Source organism: Sturnira hondurensis, unplaced genomic scaffold (assembly GCF_014824575.4).
Source record: "Sturnira hondurensis isolate 20B ecotype Veracruz unplaced genomic scaffold, ASM1482457v3 Scaffold0004152, whole genome shotgun sequence".
Lineage (NCBI taxonomy): Eukaryota > Metazoa > Chordata > Mammalia > Chiroptera > Phyllostomidae > Sturnira > Sturnira hondurensis.
In genome coordinates this window covers 5,647,014-5,671,979 of record NW_028076783.1, presented here as the reverse complement: position 1 = coordinate 5,671,979, position 24,966 = coordinate 5,647,014, and the positions used below count along the sequence as shown (strand labels likewise).

The 24,966-nt window shown below is 51.0% G+C and overlaps 1 protein-coding gene across 1 annotated transcript in view; it reads right to left on the bottom strand.

The window, feature by feature from the left end:
* Positions 1-428: 428 nt before the first annotated feature.
* The window catches only part of FAT2 (FAT atypical cadherin 2), a 70,485-nt gene continuing 45,947 nt past the window's right edge, over positions 429-24,966 (bottom strand). Inside the window, exons 14-24 of the mRNA XM_037044856.1 lie at positions 23,675-24,058; positions 21,406-21,620; positions 20,336-20,473; positions 19,602-19,745; positions 19,101-19,298; positions 14,482-15,292; positions 11,515-11,660; positions 7,416-7,857; positions 5,541-5,658; positions 3,477-3,934; positions 429-2,414 (exon numbers count right to left, since the gene is read on the bottom strand). Of these exons, the coding sequence (XP_036900751.1) occupies positions 1,882-2,414; positions 3,477-3,934; positions 5,541-5,658; positions 7,416-7,857; positions 11,515-11,660; positions 14,482-15,292; positions 19,101-19,298; positions 19,602-19,745; positions 20,336-20,473; positions 21,406-21,620; positions 23,675-24,058 (3,587 nt within the window). The 3' untranslated portion in view covers positions 429-1,881. The remainder of the gene's footprint in view (positions 2,415-3,476; positions 3,935-5,540; positions 5,659-7,415; positions 7,858-11,514; positions 11,661-14,481; positions 15,293-19,100; positions 19,299-19,601; positions 19,746-20,335; positions 20,474-21,405; positions 21,621-23,674; positions 24,059-24,966) is intronic.

Sequence of the window (24,966 nt, the reverse complement as noted above, 5' to 3'; positions counted from 1 at the left end):
CAGTATTATGGTGTAGGTGTTACTTACTGTCTTAGTTTTACTGAAAAATGAGAGGCCAAGTCATACCCACCCGAGCGAGAACCGGTCTGGACTTAAGCCTGGCCCAGAGCCGCAGTCCACGGTGAGAGCCTGGGGCGGGGCCAGCTCTCCAGTCTCTGGGCTGGTCAGTGAATGTCCCCCTAGCTGTGGACAGTTGTGTCAGAATTGGAGGCATTTTTTTCCAAACAGTGTCCTGGGCCCCACCCCCAGAGGTTCTAATTTTGTATGTCTGAGGTAGGGCTTAGAGATCTTTATTTTAGCTGTTTTGCTAGATTTGGGGATGACTTATAGGGTCCCCCCGAATTCTGTGAACCTCAGCTTGGAAGGGCCTGTAGGCCCTTGAGCACTTTCTCTGGCTCAACCCCAAACAGGGTAAGTGACACAGAAAATAACAGTAAAAAAGATATTTTATTGTCAAAAAAAATGACCACTGAAACCACGCACGCCATCATTCACACTCAGTCACACGCACAGCCACGAACCCCTGGCACGAACGCCCTCACCCACACAGCCCTCCTCCCCTGTGAGCAGCAACCCTGTGGGTGAGAGTCCTTGTTGCTCTTCCTTTTGACTTTTGTCTCCAGAAACAACACATGAAAAAGCAATGGACCAGAGAGAGGATGTGGGGGAGGGGAAGTAGCGAGGCCACCAGAATTCTCTGGTCGCTGCCACTCTGGCTACTTACACTCTACACATGTGTACAAACATATTATTCACGGGTGCCCACATGTGCAGATGTGCGCCCACACTGACCCTCCATGCATAGGGTTGAGTCACTGCAGGGAACACTTAGAGACGGAGGGGCAGGCGAGGGCCTGGTGCCCAGTCTGGACACCCCGCTCTCTGACTCCCTGCCCCCACCCTCCCTGAATGGACATTCTTGGGTCCCTTGTGTCTACAGAAGAAAACTCCCTTTGGGGCAACTCATCCAGACAGCAAGGTTGAAAAGTGCCTAAAATTGTTTTAAACGATAAATTATGTCCTTCCTTCCTTTGTCCCAAAGTGCATGTGAAACTTGGGGTGAAGAACCCAGAGTTCCATGAGGTCTGAATTCTTTCACAGAGAAGGTCCAGGGCCCTGCGAATCCTGGCTGGCCCTGGCTGATAGAAAGTCCTGTGGCTTAAAGAGGCTGAGCAAGTTGCTTTGTTGGAATTTGGATTAGAGATTCCAGGAGACTGAGGCCAAAGTGATGCTCCTCAGGTACCCTCGTCACCCTCATTCACAATCTTATCCCCGATGCCCAGCACAGTGCCTGGCACGGAGCGGGTGCTGCCTTACGAATGAGGCAGGGTGCCTAGGTGACTTTTGGTAACTGCTCGCCTGCTGCTCGCCTCTCAGTGCCTAGGAGGACACCCTGTGGCCCTCCAAGGTCAGTGACCCTGGGACCTGGGCTCTGTAGTGTGTGTAGCGGTAGCCTGTGAGGCAGGAACCTGCCTCTGCCTCCAGAATGGAGCTGTGGGCAGGCGCAGGAACGTGCCCCAGCGGAGCTCACCCAATAAGTAGTTCAGGCCCCTCCTCCCTGGGCGCTGAGAGATGGCACGTCGGAGACAGGCTGCCTCTTGCCCATCTCAGGAGTCAGTTTTTCCTGGTTTTCCAGGGTAACTGCTCCGTGCATCCCCTCTCTGCTGGGGACCCTAGTACTGTTTTTGGAGTTCTACCCTCCACTTCCCTCCATCCTCAGGGACCAGGTACGGGTCTGGAAGAGCACATTTCAAAGTGTGGCAGCCCAGAATGGGTGTGGGGCCTTCCCCCCCGTTTCCCAGCCGTGCTCTACTCACTCTCTGCAAGGCCAGAGGAAGGTGCCGCATCCTTGGCCTCCCACCTGCTTTCCTCTGAGGACAGCTAGAACATGACCTCCTCACAGCTCCCATAGTCACTCTCTACCATGTCGGAGCCCTCATAGTTGGGGGGTGCCTGGGGCTGGCCCTGGCCTATGGGAAGCCTACCCCCCACTTCGCAGTCGGCATAAGAGGGCCCAGCCCGGCTGAGGCGCATACTCACCCCCTTGTAGCCCCCCTCTGCCAGGCAGGGCCCTCCCCCTTCCTGCTGGAACTGTGAGTGGTAGTAGCTGATGGCTGTGTACTCATTGAGACAGGGGGCCAGCAGGCGCTCCCGGGGACTGGGGGCCCGTGGGGGCATCAGGTCTTCCAGGTTCTGATTGCTGTAACGGGGTGGGAGGGGTGCCCGCTTGTTTTCCAGCTCCAGTGGGAAGGGGAAACCCCCGTAGAGACCAGCAGGTTCTGGCATCGCCGCTGGGTTCTGGTGCCGGTGAGGTGAGGGTGGCAGAGGGCCCGGGGTCACTTCAGAGTGGGGGTATTCCCAGCGTTCCTTCCTGGAGTAAGTAGGGGGCCAGACTGGGGCTCCTCCCGGGTACACTGAAAGAGAATGGCAGTATTGGGTGAGCTTTGCATGTTCCTGGTGAAGGTTCCAGCTGGCCGGATAGCTGCTATATATAACTTAGCAGGAGTTAGAGAGGCCCAAGGAGTCGGTAGATGTGTGGCCGGTCTGTGCATGTTGTCTCTGGCAGCTTAGACTGATATCTAGAATCCAGTGGGGCCAAGTTGAAGGCCAGAGGCTTAACCCCAAACCAGTCTGTCTTGTGACTGATCGAAGGGTCAGGGAACAGGGAAGGGTGCAGATGGCTTCACGCAGCCCACCCCCAGTGCTGCAGACAGCATCTGCATCCCAAGGCTTACTGGTGGGTTTCCTCTCCTTGTGTGAAGGGAACAGACACACAGTTCGGAGCAGGTGTGATGGCACGTATCACAGAGCGTGATGGAATGGGGTGTGTCTTGGAAGCCCGGAGACCAGGTGTCTTCGGTCCCAGTTGCGCCCCTGCTACTGAATTGCCGGGTGAGGTCACTGCATCTTTATGGGCCCTAGCTACTCTGCTGGCAAAAAGTTAGTGAAAATACCAGTTTTAACTATTGGTGAATATCCCAGCAATTATAAAGCGCTTACACATTCACCTCCTTTTGAGCCACACATGAGGGGGGGCGGAGGTGCCTCCTCTCAGCCACCCAGGTCTCACGTAAGGGGCTGTGCCTCCAGGCCTGGCGACAGAAAGTTGGACTGCGGCGTCTCTTCCCCTCCTAGGAGGGTGCACGTGTGCGGCGGCCTCTTTCTACCCCCGGATCCTACCCGCTCCTCTCCAGAGTCCGCAGGTTTCTGCCCTTCACATCAGACCTGTGGGGTGTCTTGGAATTTAGAGGACCGGACTGTGATGCAGCAGAGTGAGCCACAGACTCTGAGTCCAGACACCTGGCTTCTGTTCTGGTCCGTGAGTGCTCTGTGGCCTTGAACACACCCCTTCACACGCCATTCCCAGGGACCGACTGAAGGTGCCCCACATCCCTTGTGCCTTTGATGGTGAAGAGCTTAGGTCTACCACCCCATTCCATCAGTCCCCAGGGCTGAGGGCCTCTGGCTATACTGACCCATCTCCTCGCCTGACCAGGTCCTCTTCATGATGGGCTCGTTGTCAGAGCGGGAGGGAACGGCGGCTGGTGGGAGTCTGGGAGGCACACTGCAGACCACTGGCTGGTGCTTGGAGCTGGGTCCAAAAGTGATGAGTTCGCTTGGACCTGAGGTCTTGCTGGGCTCTGCTTGGTTGGAGTTGTCGCAGGTGCTGGTGCCCAGGGGGTTGAGCTCAATGGCAGGCATGGCTTGAGTGTCAACGCCAACACTCCTGGCCAGGAGGTCTGGGTCCTCCATGGCCACAGGCTTGTGAGACTTGTAATGGCGGCAGTAGAAGAGAAGCCCAACGGCAGTGACAACAGTGAACAGGAGGGCCACTGTGATGATCAGAATCTCCTGCTGCCCCCAGTCCCCCCTCTCGATGTCAGGGGTGACTAGGCAGTGTTCTTCTCTGCAGCCACTTGCCTTAATTTCACACCTGCTGAGACAGAGCAGTGGGTGGGGGGCTGAGTCACTTCCTGTCCATGCCCCCTCTTACAAAGGTCCATGGGATGGAGAGCCCTGCACTCAAGCCCGCCCTCTCCAATTTTCCACCAAACAATTGTGTATGATTGTCAGACATACTCATGTACCAACTTCAGAACTTTCCATCCTCTACCATAACGTGTAGGACTCAGCTCCACCCTCATTCACGACCATTTGGATGTGGGCCCTGAGCACATCCATTATGTTCACCCAGGAGATCCAGACATTGGGCACACTCTCCACCAATGAGGTCAGGTTTCCAACCACAAACCGTGATGGGGGCAGCCAACACACCTAGCTGTCCTCTAGCTGCACTGTCAGGGGCCCAGATGCGAGTTAGCAGTCACTCAACAATGGTGATCAGACATCACCAGCGGGGCCCAGGGACCCCCATGGCTCTGCGCGGACCTTACACTGGGCAGCGTTTTCAGAGAGAGCCCCTGGAATTATATGATCTCTCAGGTCACTTTCAGCTTAGTGTTCCGTGATGTAAGGCTCTTAGGAAGGAGACTTCTATGGCTGGCTTTATCCACTTTAAAAGTTTGCTCCATTCTACGTGAGTCCAAAACATCTCCCAGTGCCTGAAATTTTAGCACCAACAGTTTGCCCTCTGACGTTTAACTCCTCCCCAATTCCTCTTTTAAAATGCAAATGTTGCTTTCAGCCAAGGAGTGTCCTCCCAACACATCTACCAAATGGAGGGCCTTGTGTTCTGCTGAGTGGTAAGTGGAGTGCGGCTGGGAGTGCCAGTTGCTAAGAAGGAGGACTTGGGTCCTAAACACACGAGGAATCTTGGGTAAGCCCCCTCCTTCTCTGGCCCTCAGTTTCCCCAGCTGTAAAATTAGTGGGTGGACTACATCATTAGCTCACGTAGGCACAGCCTGATGGCAAAGGGTGCCCTTTGGAGTTTGTAAAAAAAAGGATCCCAGGAATCATTACTTAGAGATTCCGAATTAGTTGCTCTAGGGATGTATCTTTTTCACTAGTCTCCCTCATGATTTTTTAGAGGCTCATAGTTGGGGAGCCAATAAAACCAGATAATTGCCCAAACCTCTTGATCTCTAGGATCCTTAGATGATTTGCCTTCTCCTGCAACACCTGCACCCACCCCCACCCTCCGCCAGCGTAACAGGTAGCTTGCAGTGCGATCACACCCTTAGCAGTGATCGTTGTCCCAGGTCACTTTCTGGGAAGTCACAATCTAGAGCAAAAGACTAAAAACTTTAGCTATTCCCAGACTTTATCAAAGATCAGAACGGCCCGAGGAGCTGGTTAGACATGCAGATTCCTGGGCCCCAGCCTGGGGAGTCTGATTCAGCAGGTTCATGGGACTTGGGAAATATCTTATTAACAAGCACCTGCCTCTCCCGGAGTGTTCTGAAGCAGGTGGTCAAAGGGAGAAGCCTTGACCTGTGGAAAAGGCTGAGAACCCAGGTCCTGGGACACTCAGTCCCTTGCCTCCCATTGGCCTTTCCAGAGTTCAGAGAGCAGAGCTCATTCCCCAAGGGCGCCTCACCCAGGGCGAGGAGCCAGAGGTATGCAGCCTCTCGTGTGCTTACCTGCCTCCTTCAGGGGAGGAGGTGCAAGTTCCATCTTTCTGGCAGGTTGTCCGAGTGCAGTTTTCCCCTTGTTCACAGTGTTTCCCAGAGGACTGTGGGGGACACTTGCAGACGTAGCCTGAGAGAAGAGAGGGGAGGTGAGAGAGTGCACTGGCCTCAAAGTCAGGCAGTCCAGGCTGAGTGCCAAACACCGTGTTAGGCACTGGTATCCTGCTGGACAGGAAGACTGGATCCTGGCCCTCAAAGAACTTACAGTCCTGCAGACAACAGGTTGAAAGACTAATGCACGTGCTTCTCATTTAGCCAGACAACACTTATTCTAAGTGAGAATCCTCATGGAGGAGCTTATTGGAGCCTCATGACAACTCTGAGATCTTTTATTGTTGTCATCCTCATCAGGGGACGGGTACAAGTTGATGGCAGATGAGGAAATGAAGCAGAGAGTGTATGACATTTGCTTAAGGCTGTGCAGCTTAGTAAGTGGCAATATTAGGGCTCAGACCTGGACAGTTACATATAATATCAGTACATTAGTGGTTATCATAAAATTGGTTTTACTGAAGGGAAGTGTTCGGGGAGGTTTCCTGGAGCAGGCACAATTTCTGTTGAGACTTGAAGGGTGAATAAAAATAAGGTGAAAAGATAGAGGAGCAAAGAGGAAGGTGTTTCAGGCAGAGGAGAGAACATGTGCAGAGGCTTAAAGGAGAGTGTGCATAGCAAGTCCCGGGAATTAAAATGAGGCTGGGGTGGGCGAACCTGCTGGAAAAGGGGGGAGTGGGGGCTGCAGGGATGGGAGAGGGGAGGGGGCAGGGCGTGGGGGGGGGATGAGCTACATGCAGGAATCAGGGATTGGGACTCCATTCGAACAACAGGGGGAAGACACACCAAGGTTCTGTGCAGAAAAGTGACATCCTCAGATCTGCACTATATAAAGACCAGTCGTTTAATAATAAGTGCCCTCCCGGAAGGTGCAGGTAGAGCGAGAGAAGCAGGAGAGGCGACTGATGTAGTGGAAGAGAGGAGAGGGGACAGGGGCTTGAGTCAGAGTGAGGACAGAGTACAGAGTAGTGAGGACACTGAAGTCTGTGATGAATGCAGCCTTCTGCACCAGGGTCCCCCACTCACACCCTTCCTCCTTCCAAAAGGGAGGAAGAGACTTAGAAATCTAAGACACTTTCTCAGAAAGAAAGACTTGTTGAGTGAGAATTAAGACTCCTGGCTTCACTAGTATAGACCTGGCAGATCTCATCTCGTCATGCACCAGGCAGAAAGGAAAAGAGAAGGACACTTGGAATCGGGGGTGGAGTGTTTTCCCGAGATCTGGACCCAGAGCACCCCTCTCTCATTTAACTGCCATGTGACCAGGGCAAGCTCCTTCACCTTCCTGGGCTTCCCTTACATTGCGCAGCAGTTTCCTGAGCTGCAGAATGGGGCTATCAATGGCTCTCTTCCCTCCCTCCTTTTCTCCCTCCTTCATGGGGTTGTGATGAAAGGATATGCTTTGTAAACTCAATAGTGATACGTGAGTGCTAGTCCAACATGCCAGGGTCCTCTGAAGTGCCTCCTGGGGTGAAANGAGTGTTTTCCCGAGATCTGGACCCAGAGCACCCCTCTCTCATTTAACTGCCATGTGACCAGGGCAAGCTCCTTCACCTTCCTGGGCTTCCCTTACATTGCGCAGCAGTTTCCTGAGCTGCAGAATGGGGCTATCAATGGCTCTCTTCCCTCCCTCCTTTTCTCCCTCCTTCATGGGGTTGTGATGAAAGGATATGCTTTGTAAACTCAATAGTGATACGTGAGTGCTAGCCCAACATGCCAGGGTCCTCTGAAGTGCCTCCTGGGATGAAAGCCTTGGTGTCAGCCCTGAGCCCCTACCTGTCCCGTGTGTCTGTAGGCACGTCCCACCATTGAGACATGGGCTCTGGCTGCAGTCTTCACTGTGGGGGCAGCACTGGGTGAGGGCCTGCCCCTCCAGCAAGCCTGCCGCCTTCCCACCGCGGGCCAGCAGCTCCAGGGCCTCTCCGTTGATCATGACTGCGTCCAGGCAGCCTTCGAAGCCCTGGGAGACGCTTGCAGGAGAATGAGAGAGGACAAGGCCGCCTAGAAAGAGGTCGCTTTCCGGCCCCAGACCCTGGCAGTTTTCTGGGAGCAAGAGGGAGCCGTTGCCTGAGCTGTCAACCAGCAGGCGAATGGAGGTGTCCGTCTGCTTCACCAGAACGGAGTGCCACTCTTGGTCATTCACGTGGAGCGAGGAGGAAAGGTTTGCAGAGAAGCTGCCAGGGCAGCGGTATTCCAGCTGGAGCACTCCATGGACCAGCTGCAAAGACAACCAGATGGCCATCAGCAAAGCCAAGAAGTCCTCATAAAAGGACTGCTCTCAGGCTGCCAGTGGGAAGAATGTGGGTTGTGTTTTCATGGGTGGGCGGGGTAGTGTTTGGTGATTCTCAAGGCTGTTTTAGGGAGTGTGTTGGTAGAGAATAAAAGCCTTCAAAGTGCTCTTGTCTATGGTTTCATTCGGCCCTCACCGCACTCCATCGGGTGGTCTGGGCAGGGATGACCAGAGGAGGAAACTGAGGCCCAGCGATGCCTGGCTGGCTTTCCGATTCTTCTTCACAGGCCTCTCCCATGTTCTACATTCCTGAACACTGGCCTTGAAGGTCACCAAAACCTCGCTCTCATTGCCACTCCCTTATTCAACAGTTCAGCAGTTCTTAAGGTGGGTGTCCAAGCGCTACTCAGGGGATCTACAAGGGGAACCTAGTTTCATGACTGACCTAAGACGCTATTTGCCTTCTCCATGCTTGCCCTCACACACACAGTGGGGGTCACCGCAGCAGATGGAGGCAGAAGCAGATATGAAGAGCCAGCTGTCCTCCATTTGGCCGGACGTCAGAGAGCTTTTCAAAAATGTAAAACAATGCCTCTTTTCTTTATTTTGGAAAATGTAATTGTTTTTCATAAAAATATAGTTTTGTGGGACCATGTAATGGCTTTCTTATATTTAAATGAATCAACGAATAAAGATTTTAACATTTGTCAGTTTTAATTTCTAATACTGAAAATGTCAATAGCTATATACAACCCATATAAATAAAACATCTTCAGGATCTTCAGTCATTTTTTAGGAGTAAAACGTCCTGAAATCAGAAAGTCTGAGAACCATTGGGTTCAATCATCTCAGTTCCCCTCACCCTAGGAGTGGGGCGGCTGGCCGTCAAACCCCTCCCTGGTCACCGCTGGGGTGGCAGGGCTTCTGGGTGCGATTCGACGATACAGCGCGGTGTCTTCAGGAGTCAGCTGTTTGTACATCCCCTTCCTAATTTTTGCCCTGATTCAATACTACCTATATCTTTATTACTTTAAAGAAAGCTTGCTGTTATCCACTAAACAGAAAAATGCAATGGCAAAAATAAGTACAACTCAACTTGTCCTTAACTCCTTTGACTTTACCCAGGACCACAATCCATCAATCCCACCATCTTTTGACTGTCTCTCGCCTGCCTCCGCAGCAGTGCCCTGCCTCCTCTCCTAATCCAGTTTAAGCTCCCTAGCTGAATTCCCGCCCCCTCTCACTTGGTCGAAGTCCCTTGGCAAACCCACAAAGCGGGTAAAACTCACCTCTCCCCTGTTCTGTGTGAGCACCCGGAGCCAGCACGGCTATGGAGACACACACAGCCTTACTTCCAGGTCTCCCTTTAGTTTCACGACCACGAGTCTCAGGTGAGCCCTTCATGCTGCTCAGAGATCGTTCCATCTTCCTTGGTCCGTTTTCTCTCCCACATGACTACTTCCAAAACGTCTGTCTCCTCAGACCCCGAACACCTCCCTCCCCATTCTCACTGTCAGCAATCCGATGGGAACTTGCAGACACTCACAATCACCTCTCTCCGCCTCGGTGAAAGCCAGTCTCTCCATTCATGTACTAGATTCCCCACCCGCCCCGCAACTTATTTCCTCAAGGATAAGATTCCTTTCTCCTGCATCTTTGTTCGTTCTCTGCTGGATCCTCCCAGTTGTCATACAAACATTATTGCCCTAATACTATTTTTAAAAAGCTAACTTGAACCCAGTTCTCTTACCCAACATCGCTTCTTTTTCTGTTTGCTTCCCTTAGCAGCAAATTCCCACCCCACCTGCCACAACAGTGGGACCACTGGCGTCAGGTATTCAGTGACCTCTGCTGCCAGAGCCAGCGGTTACTATCACCTCCCATCTTAGCCGACTTCTCAGCAGCGTATCGCCCAGCTGATCACTCGCTCCTCCCTCCTTAGTACATGTTCTTCATTTGGCTTCCCGGACGCAATACTCTCTCACCTTTCCTCCACCATCACTGGCTGCTCCTTCCCCATGTCCAGTGTTGGAGCCCCCTCTTCTGCCAACATCTCCTTGTCTGAATGTCTCAAGGATGGATACTTGGTCCACTCGCTTACTAATCTACACTCCCTGGTGATCCCCATCTCAGCCAAGGCCTTTCTCCCAAACACTAGACTTATTCAGCTCCACTCGGAGGTCTAATCGGCGTTTCGAACTTACAGGTCCAAAACCGAACTCCAGACCTCCCCCCCCAACCCTGCTTTATCCATATCTCTTTCCCTGAGGTCTCTTGGCGGCAACTTCATCCCTTCTAGTTTCTCAGGTCAAAATCTTACTCCTTGCTTTTTCTTCCAGCCCTCATTCAACTGACCAGGAAATCCTGTTGGCCTTGTCCTAAAATCTGTTCAGAATCTGACCTCTTCTTCCTAGTTCCACAGTCATAACCCTGATCCAAACCACTGTCATCTCTCACCTAAATTATTGCTTTTTGACTGGGTCTCTCTGTTTCTATCTTTGTTTTTCCAAGCCTAGTATGAGCACAGTGGCCATGAGGACCCTTTTTGCATATGTTAATTCTCTGCTCAAAACCTTCTGATGCCTTCCATTTTGCTCAGAATAAAAGCTGAAGTCCTTAAATGGCCCGTGAGACCTTTATTGCTTGGGGCCCATTTCATTACATCTCTGACCTCAACTCCTGCCATTACTGCCCCCTTGCTCACTTCAGTCAAGCCATGTCCGCCTCTGGGTCATTCCTTAAGCTTGCTAAGGAATCACTTGCCAAGTACTATTTCCTCTACCTACAGATGTCTAGGCTGACTCCCTTACCCCCTTCAAATTACTATTCAGTTATCACCTCAACAAAGCCTTCCTTGACCACCTTATTAAAAATCGCAACTCCCTAGATTCCTGATTTCCCTCAACCTTTATCTTTTTCTTTTAACCCAAAGTACTTGTCACACTCGGACAAACTATAATTTCCTGAATTATTGTGGTTATTGTCAGTCTTCCCTGGAGGATGAAAGTAAGAGAGGTTTTTGCCTTATTCACTGATGAGACCCAAACACCAGAACCATGCCTGCCACTTAGTAGATGCTCAAAAAATATTTATTGACTGAATTAAATTTTAGCCAAAGTCTGTTTCTCTTTGTCAAAGTGGGAGATTGACATGGGTGCCAGAGGTGTTGACATCAGGAAGGTAAACTGAGACTTTCCAAATGACATAGGCAGAAGGATTGAAAGACCATTAGGAAGGAAATTCCTTTTTCTTCCATGTAATGCAATGCCGGGTTTGTCATCTGGAGCACCCCACAGGTAGCCAGCCTCCCCCTCTTTGGAAACATTGTTCTATTACTCAGCAAAAGGGATAAAGGCCCTAGGGCGACGTGGCCCCACCTTTTGTCTTTTTGTCTTCAGGGACTCTCTTATCTCATTGAACAGCCTGACCTCGGCCTCTGTAGGTGGACATGTCTCTGTAGGTGGGATGCTTTGGCCGCCATGACCGGAAGGCCTTGTGTCTTGACCCAATAGTCAAGACCCAGCCTCCCTGAAAACCGTGCAGGGGTTTCCTCGCAGAAACCGGCCTTCTTGGCCGTGCTCATGTTGCCCCCACCTCCCCAGCCTGGCTCTCTCTCATGAAATCTCTCAGCTGGTAGGGCCTTACCTTCAGGGAGATATGCCCTGTCCCATTGCTGAACAGAACAACGGCCTGTGACTGGAGTGTTTTCAGACTGAAACGAATGTGCCAGTTCTGAGTCTCTGGGGCACTGTACCGCCCGAAGCTCTGGCCGCTGAACCTTGTGGCAGTACCTGTGAAAACAACCAGTGGGGTCAATGCCATGTGAACAGGCCCCACGCAGCCCTCCAACGGACCGTCTCGTTCAACTCTTGGATGGCAAGCAGAGGCATTGCTCATTTTATAGATGAAGAAACGTTGCTGGGGGGGGTCACTTACCCAAGGTCACATAGCTCGGCAAGGGCCATCACCCTGCACACCCTCCTTTGGCCCCAGGGACCCTGCCTTAGCTCCCAGCCTGGGTCAGAAACTATGACTCAAACCATTCAGAAAGCAGGAGCCAAGCCAGAAATGTAATCAGTCAAGGGTGTGGAAATCAAAATTTCTGTCCTACACTGTTTCCATGTTATTTATGACCTCCTTTGGGGAAGAAGGAAGTAGAATTGGAGAGGATTTTGTGTATGTATGTGATTTTGGGGACACCCAAGGGGTTATTTTTGCCTCAAGATATCTCCATTATTAGGAGTATGACAATTTGGGGTAAACACTTTCCAAATAAAATGCTACCAAGAGACTCTCTGTGGTAAAGGATGTGATAGACCAAGTGGCCAGAACTTCTGTGAAGCCCTGCAGCACTCCGACCCCCGCAGAACTGCTGACACACAGTTGCACGAGGATTCTGGGATTTCACCTGCACTGAGTTTCTCAAGCTTATATGACCACGAGACCCTCTTATATGGACCACCTATCCACAGTCCTTGCAAAAAAGCATTCTGTGGGGACCCCCTTTTGGAAATGCTGTGTTATATGAAGCACCGCCCTCCTAAGATTTAAAAATCCTCCCTCCCCAGAAGTGAGTTCAGATCTTAAGTCCCAGTGAATAAGCTTATAGTTCTCGGGGGAAAGGATTAGAGGCACAGGCCCCAAGACCTACAGAAGAGGAATTGTTGAAAGCCGAAAGGAGGAGAAGAGAGAACCAGAAAGCCTGAGGCATGCAGGATTCTAAAGTCCTACGAGGCTCTGACTCTGACCATTCCATTGTGGTAGCTCGTTACTGGATGGGACATTGAAGGTGATCTAGGTGAGGAGTTCCCAAACCTGGCTGAATATCAGCGTCACCTGGAGAGTCTTTAAAGACACAGGACACTGGGCTCTGCCCTCAGAGTGTGGCCAGTGGTTCTGGGGGCACGTGGGGATCTGTACGTTAGAACACTCCCCGCGGTGGGTGCGGGGACTGGGAGAGAGGTCAGGGGAGGAGTCCGAGATGCCAGTTGTGTTCTGATCCCTGATCTAGGTTCTGGTTCTGGTGACGCTGGTATATTTGGTTTGTGGAAACTTGTTGAGCTGTGCACTTACGGCACATGGCTATTTCTACATGTCACAGCCCCCTAAAATTAAAAAACAAACAGACTTCTTTCCAAGTGATTCTGGTGGTCTGTGGGCCAGCCCATCTATGTTTCTTCAAGTGCAGCCCTTGGACCACCTGCTTCAGAATTGACTGAGGTGCTGGTTAAAAATGCCAATTCCAGGTTTCACCCAAGACTTTCTAAGTAAAAAAACCCTGGAGGTGACACCCAGGAGCACATCTCTTTAAAAACACACTCCCTGGGTGATTTGCACAATCTTTAATTTTAGGACCTGTTTTCCGATGCCAGATGGTCAAGAAAGAATCTTCGGCCTTCGCAGCTTCCCCTGCAACCCACTCGGGGCAAGAGAAACAAGAAGGGAAGCCCCCACCTGGAGAGTAGCTCACCCAGCCTAAACCCAATAGGCCCAGAGAAAATCCACAAATCTGAGAATTTCCCTAATGCGGACGGTTGGACCCAGTGCTCGCAGGCCATGCCAGGCAGGGGGCGATGGTGAGGCAAAGTCATTCTCTTTTTGCTAATGCCCATGGGCCGATGGGGTGAATCCTGTCAGAAAACTGGGTTTCTAAAGAGCTGGGCAGAGAGCTCAGGCTTTAGAGTGGGATGCACAGGTATTTGAAAAGCCAGCCCTTCGTGGGAGGCTGTGCAGCTTCAGGCAAACCCATGTAATACAATCCCCACGTTAAAGTTTCAGCTGTAGATGGGGCTATTGCCCTGCTTTGTAACACTGTGGTGACAAAGAGTTTAGGTAACATACACAGAGCCTGGCACATAGCAGAGTCCTTATGGCAATAACTGCGACCCTGTGAATGACAGCCACCACTGATGGGCTGCTTCTTACAGGCCAGCCAGTGGGCAAAGTGCTTTTATATCCAGTGAGTAATTTATTCCTCAAACCAATTCATGGAGGCAGATGATAATACTTCCGTTATTTTATGGTTGAGAAACTAAAGCTAAGAGGATTTTACTAAACCCCCAAAGTCACACAGTTCGTAAGTGGTGGAGTTGGGGCTAGAGCATGAGCTGTCTGGTCTAAACCTTCAAGTTATAACCTCCGGGCTACAGTGACATAGCGGTAGTATAGGAACCTTTGGGTATTGGCCACTTCTTATGTCAGGCGCTCTTCTGAGCGAGCACTTTATATTCAATGCTTGTTTAATCCCTACCACAGTTCAAAGGTACAGGGGTTAAGTGCTTTTCCTAAGGTCACGTGGCTAGCAAGGGGCAGAGCTGAGATTTGAACTGAGGCAGCTTGACGCCTGAATCTGTACTCTTAGCCACGATGCTAAACTGCCTCTTGTATCCTTACCATTATTTTCAAAATTCCAAAAAGTGGCCAGGAATAGGGTGCCAGTATGTGACTAGGTTTTGTGAGGCTCCACTGGCCTCATGGTGGCGGTCCCTGGCCTTTACCCCTGTTGAAACTTCCCCGTCACTACCCCGCAGCCCCTCCCTGGGACCTCCATCCCTGGAGTCAAGCGGGCTGAGCCCACCACGCTGGCTGCCCTGGGGAAGGCCCATTCCTCACCGTTGCAGGAGCAGCTCCTCTCCAGGCGGTGCCGAGGGGTGAGGATGCTGAGCCTGGCTGTGCTGTACGTGGGCCCAACCCTGGGGTCCAGGTGCACTGTCTCGTGGCAGCTTTGACCCTGGCAGCTTGGCCCCTGGCAGGGCACCACAGGCGTGGCTGACCTCATCTGGATTCCCACCGAGTGCTCCATCTCCCTGGCCGAGTGAGTGAGGATGGTCGCCAGCTCCTGCCGCTTATGGAAGGTCCCGGAATGCCCCTCAAAGACCAGAAGCACATCCACCCCAGCTGCGGCCTCTGCAGGCTGAAGGCTGGCCAGGTGGATGTTGGCTCTTTTGATGTCCAGCTTGTTGCTGAGGAACCTCTGCAGGTTCCGCCAGTGGTCGCTCACCAGCTCCTCTGGGGTGAGCTGGCCAAAGCCCATCCACATGCTCTGCCGCAGAGCCTCCGGCCCCACGTGCCACACGTGGACGTGGACCCCTGCAGGGGTCATGAAGGTGCCATCGCTGACTGTGACAGTGAACGCGTAGCGGCCGTGGGGCAGCCCCCGGGCAGCGATAATCGTGCCGTCGGACGCGCCCACCGAGAAGCGCCCGTGCAGGGTCTGCTCGCCCGCCAGGCTATAGGTCAGTGTGTCCTGTGGGTCTCGGTCTGTGGCATGGATTTTGCCCACCATGCCGCCCTGGAACTCCTGCTCCCCGATGGTGATGAAGATCTCCAGTGGGAGGGTGGAGGGCGGGTAGTGGCTCTGCTCCGTGACATGGACTCTGACAGACGTGGAAGACGAAAGGGGAGGGACGCCGCTGTCTGACACCTGTGGGTGAGAGAGGCGCTGCATTAGCATGGGACTGTGGCCCACACAAGTCCGGCCTCCTTGGGGAATGGAGTCTCTCTACTCGAGGGGAGGCGTGGCATGTTGTCACACTTGAGAAATGGAGGAATAACTCCCAAAGCACTGAAGGTTTTGTTGGGGGGGGGGGCGGGTTATATTCGCACTACACAGTAAAACTGGGCTCCACTTCCCCATTTGACATCTCTCTGGGCCTCTCCCTAAGTTCCTCCACACATGATCTGGCCTCCTTCCTCTTGAACTTCTCTCATCCCCTCTTCCTTTAAGTGAGTCACTGAAGGTCCCCTACTGACTCCAGTGGGTGTCCTTCAGGGCCCCTGTCAGCCTCAGGAGGTTCTCTCTGGGAATCCCCTCTACACTGTGATGGGGCTCGGGTTGGGCTCGGGGTTGGGTGCCCCTTCAGTCCAGCTAACAAATATTCGTTGAATGTTCCCTATGGGCCAGGCCCTCTGCTGTGATCAGGAGAAAAGAAATGGTAAGTTGCTAAATACACCAGAGGACGTCAGACTTGGATACAGTGTATGGAGGGAATAAATGGAGCAGAGTCACAGAGACACGGATGATGGAAAGAGCTAACCTAGATCAGGCGGGAGAGAAGATGTCTTGGAGGAGGGAACACTTGGGCTGAGTCCTGAGCGATGAGAAGAGGTGAGGACAAGAGGTGACAGACAGGGAACAGCTCTGGGGGCGAGGGGTGGGCGTGGGAGGAAAGAACATGTGTGCCTATAAAAACAGAAACAGCCTGGGCTGGTGTAGCTCAGTGGATTGAGCACTGGCCTGCAAACCACAGGATCGCGGTTTGATTCCCAGTCAGGGCACATGCCTGGGTTGCAGGCCAGTTCCCAGGGGGGGACATATAAGAGGCAACTGTACATTGATGTTTCTCTCCCTCTCTCCTTCCCTTCCCCTCTAAAGACAAATAAATAAAATATTTTTAAAAAAGATGCACCCCCTTTAAGAAAAAAAAGAAAGGGGCTACTGTGGCGGGGGCAGGGCAGAGGACTGGAGGTGAGGGCAGAAGGGCACAAGGTGACATTTTATGTCACAGCCATGAAGAGCCATTGATGGTTTTAAGCCAGGCAGTGACATGATCTCATTTAAATACAAGGAAGATAATGTAAGTAAAAATTTCACTTTCTGCCCTGGGCAGTGGGGCTCAGTCGGGTGGAGCATTATCCTGTAACCTGAAAGGTTTTGGTTTCGGTCCCTTGCCAGGCCACATACAAGAAGGCAACCAGTCAACATTTTTCTCTTGTGTCAATGTTTCTCTCCCTCTTTCTCTCCCTCCCTTCCCTCTCTAAAATCAATAAGCATGTCCTCAGGTGAGGACGGAAAACAATTAATTTTTTTCACATTTTACCGAACTGTCCCTGCAACTTTCTACCCAGATACCAAGGATGGACTTTTGCTTCCTCTCCTCAGTGACATTAGAGCTTTATCGATTGTCAACAAGGGCCTCCAATTTTACCTTGTTCACATGCGTTCCATGGCTTTGAGTGAGCAAGCAGGCTGTGAGGTTACACCTACTGGGAACTGTGCGTAATGACACTGATTAATATCAATAGCAACAATAATAATTACTACTGCTACTAAGCATAATGTAGAACTAACATTAACAGAGTACAAACTGTGTACTTTAAATGCACGATCACAGTTTGTCTTTCTTATGAGACAAGAGCTGTGATGTTTCTCATTTTACAAAAAATATAACTGAGGCTCAAAGGGATGAAGTAACTTGCCTAAAGTCACAGAACAGGCAAGGCCAGAGCAGCAGATGGATGCCTGCCTGTGTCCATAGCCTGTTTCTTTGCAAGCTTATAGTGCCTCCCAGTGAACAGGAGTGGACTTGCAGGACAAATCAAAGAAATGGCGATGCTGCCAATAGCTTCGGAGAGGTTGTCTGGGCTGGGATACAGAAGTCAGGAAGCTGTTCTGTCTAGTCCTCCCTAGGCAATTCTGTCCACTTCTTTGGCTTTGAGCATCCTTTACATTAGCCCATACCTGTCCTCTGGTCTACAGACTCCCAGTTCCAACTACCTACTGCACACCTCCACCTGGATGTCTCATGGACACCTGAAAGGTAACATGTGCAAAACAGAGCCCTCACTGTACTCCACAGATGTGTACTTCTCCCATCCCTACCCTTGTCTCTCCAGTCTCATAAATGACCCAACCACCCAGCAGTCACTGGGGCCAGGAATGTGAGACTCATCCCTGATCCTTCTCTCTCTTTCCTCGGATCCAGACCATCACCACCCATGTTTATTTCCATGCAAAACTTGTCCCAGATCTATATCCACTTCTTGCATCTTTACCATCATGTCAAGGTCTCAGCGTGACTCTCCAGTTTGAATGACTTCTCATTGTTATCCCTCAATAACAATAACAAACAACTCTTTCCCCCTCGTTTGTTCTTTCTGGAGTTTCAAAAAGGAGCCTCTGAGACCCGAGAAGTGTCATTTCTCTTTCTGAGACCCTGTACCACTTCTCCGTGCACTTAGATTAGAATCCGAAAGCATTGCCACAGCTTATACTTGGGGTGACTGTACTTCCTTGTTGGCCCAGGACAAGCCGATTTTCATCTGTTGTGGGCCAGTTATCACCACTTAACTCTTTTCAGTGCCTCTGTCACTCTCAAGAACATGACAGTTTGGACCTCAAATGATACAGTCACTCAAGCTATGAGGCCTCCATGATCCGTCTGCCCTCTCATCTCTCCAGGGTTGTTCCCACCACTGCTCACCGTGCTCTGACCCTGTTGTCCACATCTCAGGTCACCGCCAGCTCTTTTCCAACTCAGGACTGTGGCTCATCTCCTTCTTCCTGCCTGCGACACTCTCCTGTCCACTTTTTACGTGGCTGGCTGCTCAAGGCTCAGCTCAAAGTGTCCCCTCTTTCATGAGGGCAGCCATCCTTTGACTATGTCTCTCCCCTGTGCCTTAGGAGCCTCTCCTCACTTCTTTCATCTATTTATTGGGTTATCTCCATAACTAGAATCAAAAGCCCGTGAGGGCAGGAGACATTCCCTCCTTTCCCCTGCTTTATTACTAGAAGCATAGGGTTCGGTGTGTGACAGGTGCTCCGTAAATAGCTGTTGAAAGACTGAGTGAATGAATGACTAGCTGGCTAGCCGAATGGATGAATACATCCTGAGCCCAGAGAAGTTCACAGGCTAGCAGGGTCCACTAGACTTGAGATTTAGGAAAAGGATTTGGAAGGAAGTGAAATGGGAGAGAAACGTTTGACCATCTTCTTGGCCACTAACACTGGGACAATTTTCATGCAACCCGTAACAATACCACCATGATCCCCTACACGTGTATATATGTTCTTTCACCTGACCCCACACCAATTCTCAGGGGTAGGTCTTTAACAAGACCTGAAGTTCAGAGGGCTGTCCTGACCAGCCTCAAGGAGACGGAGCCAGGTGGAGGGTGTTCTGCCTGGGAACAGGGCAGAAAGAAGGAGCTCAGTTTCTGGGGTCAGAGAGTTCGGGTTTGAAGCAATCCACCTCTGCTGCTTACTAGCAGAATAGTATTACTTGGAGTCAGTCACTTAACCGCCGAGTGCCCCAGTTATCACATCTACAAGGTGGGGGTGATAACTGTCCCTGCCCTGAAGCATGTTGTGAGGATTTAATGCAATGATAAAGGGTCACCTGGCTCACAGTAAGAGCTTTGTACATTGTTTTTCCTCATCATTGAAGCACCGGTAGTACTGTTGCCAACACGTTACTGTCCCCAGGGTTACCACCACTGGTCTGAGTTCTTACCTCGATCTGAAGCTGATACCATTCCTGGACTCTCCTGCTCAGGTACGTGGTGGTCACCAGCCATCCATCTGGGGTCACTCGGAAGGCGGAGCCATCATTCCCCTTGATGATTCGAAAGGAGTAGGGGGGCCCGTTTTCTGGGGAGTCTGGGTCGCTCAGGATCAGCTGCAGGACTTTCCTGCCAATGGGGCAGTTCTCCTGAGACCGAAAGTGACAGAAAATCAAATTGCAAAATGAGTCCCAGTTCTTCGTCTCACGCCTTTTTAGATCCCCTTCTTTCGGATGAGTCCTTGGCCCTCTGGCTGCTCCTGGCCCCTGCCTGCCCCCTGCCTGGAGCTGCCATTCATTCATGCTGCCTGCTGTGAGTTAGTTGCAGACTTTGTCATTCTAGACCAATCACAGCCACTGTTGGGGTAGGCGGGTACTAGCTGTGAGCACCCTCCTCTAGAAGGGAAATGTGGGCATGGCGGGTCCAGGATACCTTTGGAAGGTCAAACACACCTGAACAGAGACGCTGTAGTTGAGCTGGAAGAATCTTGGCGGGTTGTCATTGACATCAACAATTTGGACGGCAACATCTACGTCCTCATGCAGTGGGGGCCGCCCACTGTCGGTGGCTCGGATCCTCAGGGAATAGCTAGATGTCTGTATAGCAAGATACCCAGTGGAGAGTTAGCAGTGAGACCCCTCAATTCCGCCCACTAATATTTCTGGAAAAGTAAGAAACACTCTCCTCTGCTTACTCTCATTGCCCAGACATGGTGTTTTAAAGCCCAGGTTTGGGAGACAGGCAGAAATAGGTTTGATTTCCAGTTCAGTCATTTCCCAGCTGTGGGACTTTGGGAAAGTGACCAAACTTCTGTGGGAATGATGTCAGGACCATGTCCTAGGATTCTTCTAAGGACCAAATGGTATAACAAATGTAAAGCACTTAGCAAAGGTCCCGGCACAGAGCAGGTGCTCAGTGAATGAAAACATGTTATAAGGATCTAATTAATGATTCCTGGTCAATGGTGAAAAGTGGGCCTGAGCTCCTCCAGGGAAAATGAAGGGCCACTCAGTCCCTCTCCTGCCTGTGGGCTCGCAAGCCATAGAGACACCACAAAGAAAACAAGTGGGGGAGGGTCTGAGAAAGTGTCAGCAAGGGAGGCTAACTACGACTCATTCTCCTGACCAGTAGCAGAACTATATTCTGCTTTGATGAGCTCACATTGGGCCCCTCCCCCAGGGCTCACCTGTTCCCAATCCAAGGCCTTGGCCACCTGTAGCTCCCCCTTCTTGGGGTGGATGGTGAAGTGCCCCAGCTGGTTCCCTCCTACCAGGCTGTAGGTGATGGCACTATTTAGGGGTCCATCTTCATCAGTAGCTGACACCTGCAGTGATGGTTGTGAATTGAGGGGCAAGAGTGACCAGAATGTCGTCTTGGCCCCTGGGAGTATAGGAAGCACATATATGTCCCCTCCCCAATGAATGGATCACAGTTATCTCTCCAAAGAAATCTTATTATTTATATCTTAGTATGGACTTCAGATGCCATGGTTCATTCATCCATCCATTCATTAATTCATTTACTCATTGACCTGTACTGATAGGATGCTAGGTTCTGTGCTAGGAGGTGAGGGATGCCCACAAAAAGCTGAACATATGATTTTATGGATGCTTCTAACTTGGGGACCGAGTAAGATCAGCTTTAGAAAGCTGACCAGCATAGAGAACACAGTGGTGGATTCCAGCTAGGGAGATCAGAAAAGGATTCGTGAAGCCCTGAAGGATAAGGATGGCGTCCGGGAGAGGAGCCTGCATCCCAAGCAGAGGAAACCGTATGAGCCCAGAGTGTGAAGGTGCAGAGGGCGTCTGGGGAAAGGCATATCTTCCTGTGTGGTTGGAGCATAGGCTGCAGGGCGGGGGTTGGAAGGAGATAAGACGAGAAGGCAGAATGAAGGAGGGTCAGGGAGAACCTTGAGTATGGTACAGAGTTTCATTCCCTGCAGTTGGGGACAACTACCTGTTCAAAGGCAAAGAGGTGCTATTTGCTGTCCCCTCTCTTCCTCCCCTCCCACGATGACACTCCCTGTCCTGCATGGGCCCCTCCCATGCCCCACTCTATCAGTACTTGATCTGGATCTCATCAAACACGTCGATGAGGCGCTTTGTCATGAGAGACAGTTTGGCCAAATGGTTACAAGTCAGAGTCAGTGAAGTCTGTAGTGTATTAATTGATGAACTCATCCACAGCTGACTGGGGGAGAGACAGATGCCAACGCAGGGCCCATGTCCCCCGAACAGGGAAATTGCAGATCCTTACTGTGAGCACTGTGTCGCCCACGATGGCATTCTCGAAGACCCTCGTGCTGTACAGATCCTGGGGGAATCTGGGTCGGTGCTCGTTGGTATCGGTGACGTTGACCACGATTGTGGTCATGTCACTGAGGGAGGAAGAACCTTTCCGGCTGCACTCAATGGACAGGAAGTATTTGGGGCTTGTTTCAAAGTCCAGGCTCCTATTGACGTATAGGATCCCTGAAGAAAAAAGAGGAGCACTGAGACCCTTGGACCACAATGGCAGAGGGCTGAGAGGCCTTGAGCCAAACCCCAGAGGAGGCAGCTCAATAGGGTTAGGAGAAATAGATCTCCTCCATCACCTCCTCCATCACCTCCTCTACCCCCTCCATCATCTCCTTCATCATCTCCACCACTCCCTCCTTCGTCTCCCTCTTTATTTACCCTCCCTCATTCCCTTCCCCTCTCCCTCCATGTCTTCTCGTTTTCCTTATTATTGTTCTCCACAGCAGAGCTTTCCTCATTTATTTCTTTAATACTTCTTTGAGACCTCATTGATATCTCATTAAATATATAATATTAAATCTGTGATTCTCATTTTGTAGGTGAGTCAGCTGATGCTCCCAACATCGAAGTGATCTGCCCAAGCTCATTCTGCTAGTAAATGACAGATGTTAAATTACAAAGAGTTCTATAATGCCCAAAGTTGCTCAACAAATTGTTAGGGCATAGGTTTATTATTCTGAAAACTGGAAAAGAATAGGGGTTTTTCCTGCTGTTCCTGGAGTTAATTATGGAAAACCCTTTTTATAAGAGAATTCCAGTTAGTAAATAAATGAGGAGTGATAGTAGTAGAAAGTCAGCATTTTGCAGCTCCAAACAAACTAATATATCTAAAAAATAGTCATCAAGGCTGCTAAAACCATCAGGAGAAGAGCTGATGAAGAACTCTGTGTCGGATGAATCAGGCTGACAACTCTAAGCCCAGTGTCAATCAAAAAGGACCAGTTAGCCCCCTGACACAGTGCAAAGGAGAGCCCAACATTGTCTACAAAGGGTTGTTGCTAAAAAAACTGAGCTTGACCCTCAGGTCTTTGACCCTGACCAAAGTCTTTGATCCAAATGTCATTTATAAGATATGATAGAGGAATATGTTATATTATGACATCATAAAGATACAGCTAGCCAATCCAAAATACAAAAAGTTCTGACTAACACATGACCCAAATTTTTCATTACATAAATGGCAAGAGGAAAACATTAGAGATGAAAAGAATCTGAAGATGTTGCATATAAACCAAAAGCAGTATGTGGGCATTTGGGGGATGTTGACAGACAAAGCAACTTCAAGAAGACATTTGTAAGATAATTTGAAAAATTATCTGGTTAGGTATTAGATGATATTAAGGAATTGTCTTTTAGGTGCGATAATGTCTACTAAAGGAGGTCTTCTTGTTTAGAGGCACCCACCGAAGTGTTCATGAACAAAACGGCATGCTGCCTGGGGTCTGCTTTAAGGTGACTCAGCGGTGGGAAGATGTGGGAGGGCGGTGGGCAGAGACGAAACCAGCCTGGTCTGTGTGCACAGCCCCTGAGGTCGGGTGATGGGAACAGGTGGTTTATACTGTTTTCTATTTGTTACTTGTTTCAAGTCTTCATAACGCAAACTTTGAGAAAATATTGTTCAACAACAAGGTGGCTGCTTTAGGAAGTAGGTGGCATTATTGAGGGTGGCATGGGGAGGACTCCACCAGGGCGGGGTCTGACCTGGGGAGCCACCAGGGGCCTTACAGGAGGTTCCGTGAACCTGATTTAGACTCTTCTGCGGCTAGAAGCAAAGAGGAGGGACGGTCTCTTAGTTCTCTCTCTTCATTAGAATAAGGGGAAACTTAGGGATGCCAGGATATTTGGGGAGGGCTCCAGGAAGGAAGCAGGCGGCCTTGTCCTGGGCTGCTTTAGCCCCACATTCCAGTAGGTAGTTCTACCTCCGCAGCCAAGAATGGAGGGTGGCCTCAGCCCCCCGGGGCTGGGTCTGAGCTGAACCTTTGAAGCTACAAACTGTAGGAGGAGAGTGGGTTGCCTAGGGTCCTGGGTGGGAGGTAGGGGGTGTGAGGGGTTCCTACATAAGGTGGCCCCAGGATGCAGAAGGGACCTGGCACCTGCAGAGATGCAGAATGAAGAAAGGGCCAGAGGAGGTTGGCCCAGGAGGCGTTCACGTAACAGATACGACCTAAATGTGAGGAATGCAAGTTCCCCGAGACTGGGGGCAGGGGCTGCCTCAGGTGCTCCCTCACCTGTGCGGACATCCAGGCGGAACCTCCCCTGCTCATTTCCACTGACCATGCGGTAGCCGGCCTTCTCAGAACCCGGGCGGGTGAGGGTGGCCAGCTGCAGCACCTCTGTGCCCAGTGGGGCATCCTCAGGCACCTGCACGCTGTGCTCTGTGTTCAGGAACAGGGGCAGGTAGTCTTCGAGGCCTACCACGGACACCGTGACGGTGCCCAGCGTGGACAGCGGGATCGGAGCGCCCAGGTCAGAGGCACGGACAGTGAGCTGCAGTGCAGCCTGCGGCCTGACCCGCAGGGGCTTCTCCAGCCGGATCACGCCAGTGGTGGCTTCGATGGAGAAGTGGCCTTCCGCAGAGTCCGCCAGAGAGTAAACCACCTGGGCATTGGCGCCTGCGGGGGAGAGCGAAGGTGTTTGAAGGGTTAATGGTAAACTGGTGTAAGGTCAGAGAATGTGTCCTACGAGAGTGGTCGGATTGGAACCTGTGCCTGAAGTCACTAGAGCTCCTGCTCTGGCAAAGGGAGGCTGGGACTGAAGCAGATGGTCACCACCTCCTAGTCTTGGGGGGCCGTCATGGGCGAGGGTCTAGGAGATCGATGTGGCTGCAGGGGGCAGGACCAGGACCGACGATGGTCAGCTCCTAACAGGTAGCACTTGCTAGTTATCTGAGGTACCATGGAAGGAAGAGGCTGCCTAGGAAGTAGGGAGCTTCCTGTCTCTGGAGGTGAGTAAGCACTGGCTAATTGAGCATGTACAGGGCCTTATAAGCCATTAGCTGCATTTGCACTATGTGCCCTCCCTAGAACCCCTGCATCCCACCAAAATCTCTTACCTCCGTCATTGCCAAGCTAAAACTCACTTCCTCTAGGAAGTCTTAAATTTACTTTGCTGGGGTCAAACAAAAGAGGGTGTTTTAATCCCATTTTTATCTTCGTTGGTATCATATCCCATACTGAGCTGGCTGCTTTGACCCAAAGACATTTTTACCCTATCTCAATTATACAATTGGACTCAAGAAAATTGGACACACACCCACACAGGTGACATCAGGTACATGTGTGTGTTTGTATGTAACCACAGTGAAACACTGGATGGCAGAAGCTGTAATTGGCACAATATGGAACAAATACTCCCAGATGAATCCGATTTGCCTTGTAAATTTTTAAAGGAAATGAATGAACTCTAATGAAACAGATGTCATTAAAATTAAAATGTAAAATGTTGAAAAGGATTCCACTTTATTGTATAGAAAATTGATCAGGGAATTTAGTAGGCTTAATGAAGTTTGTGCCCCAAATTC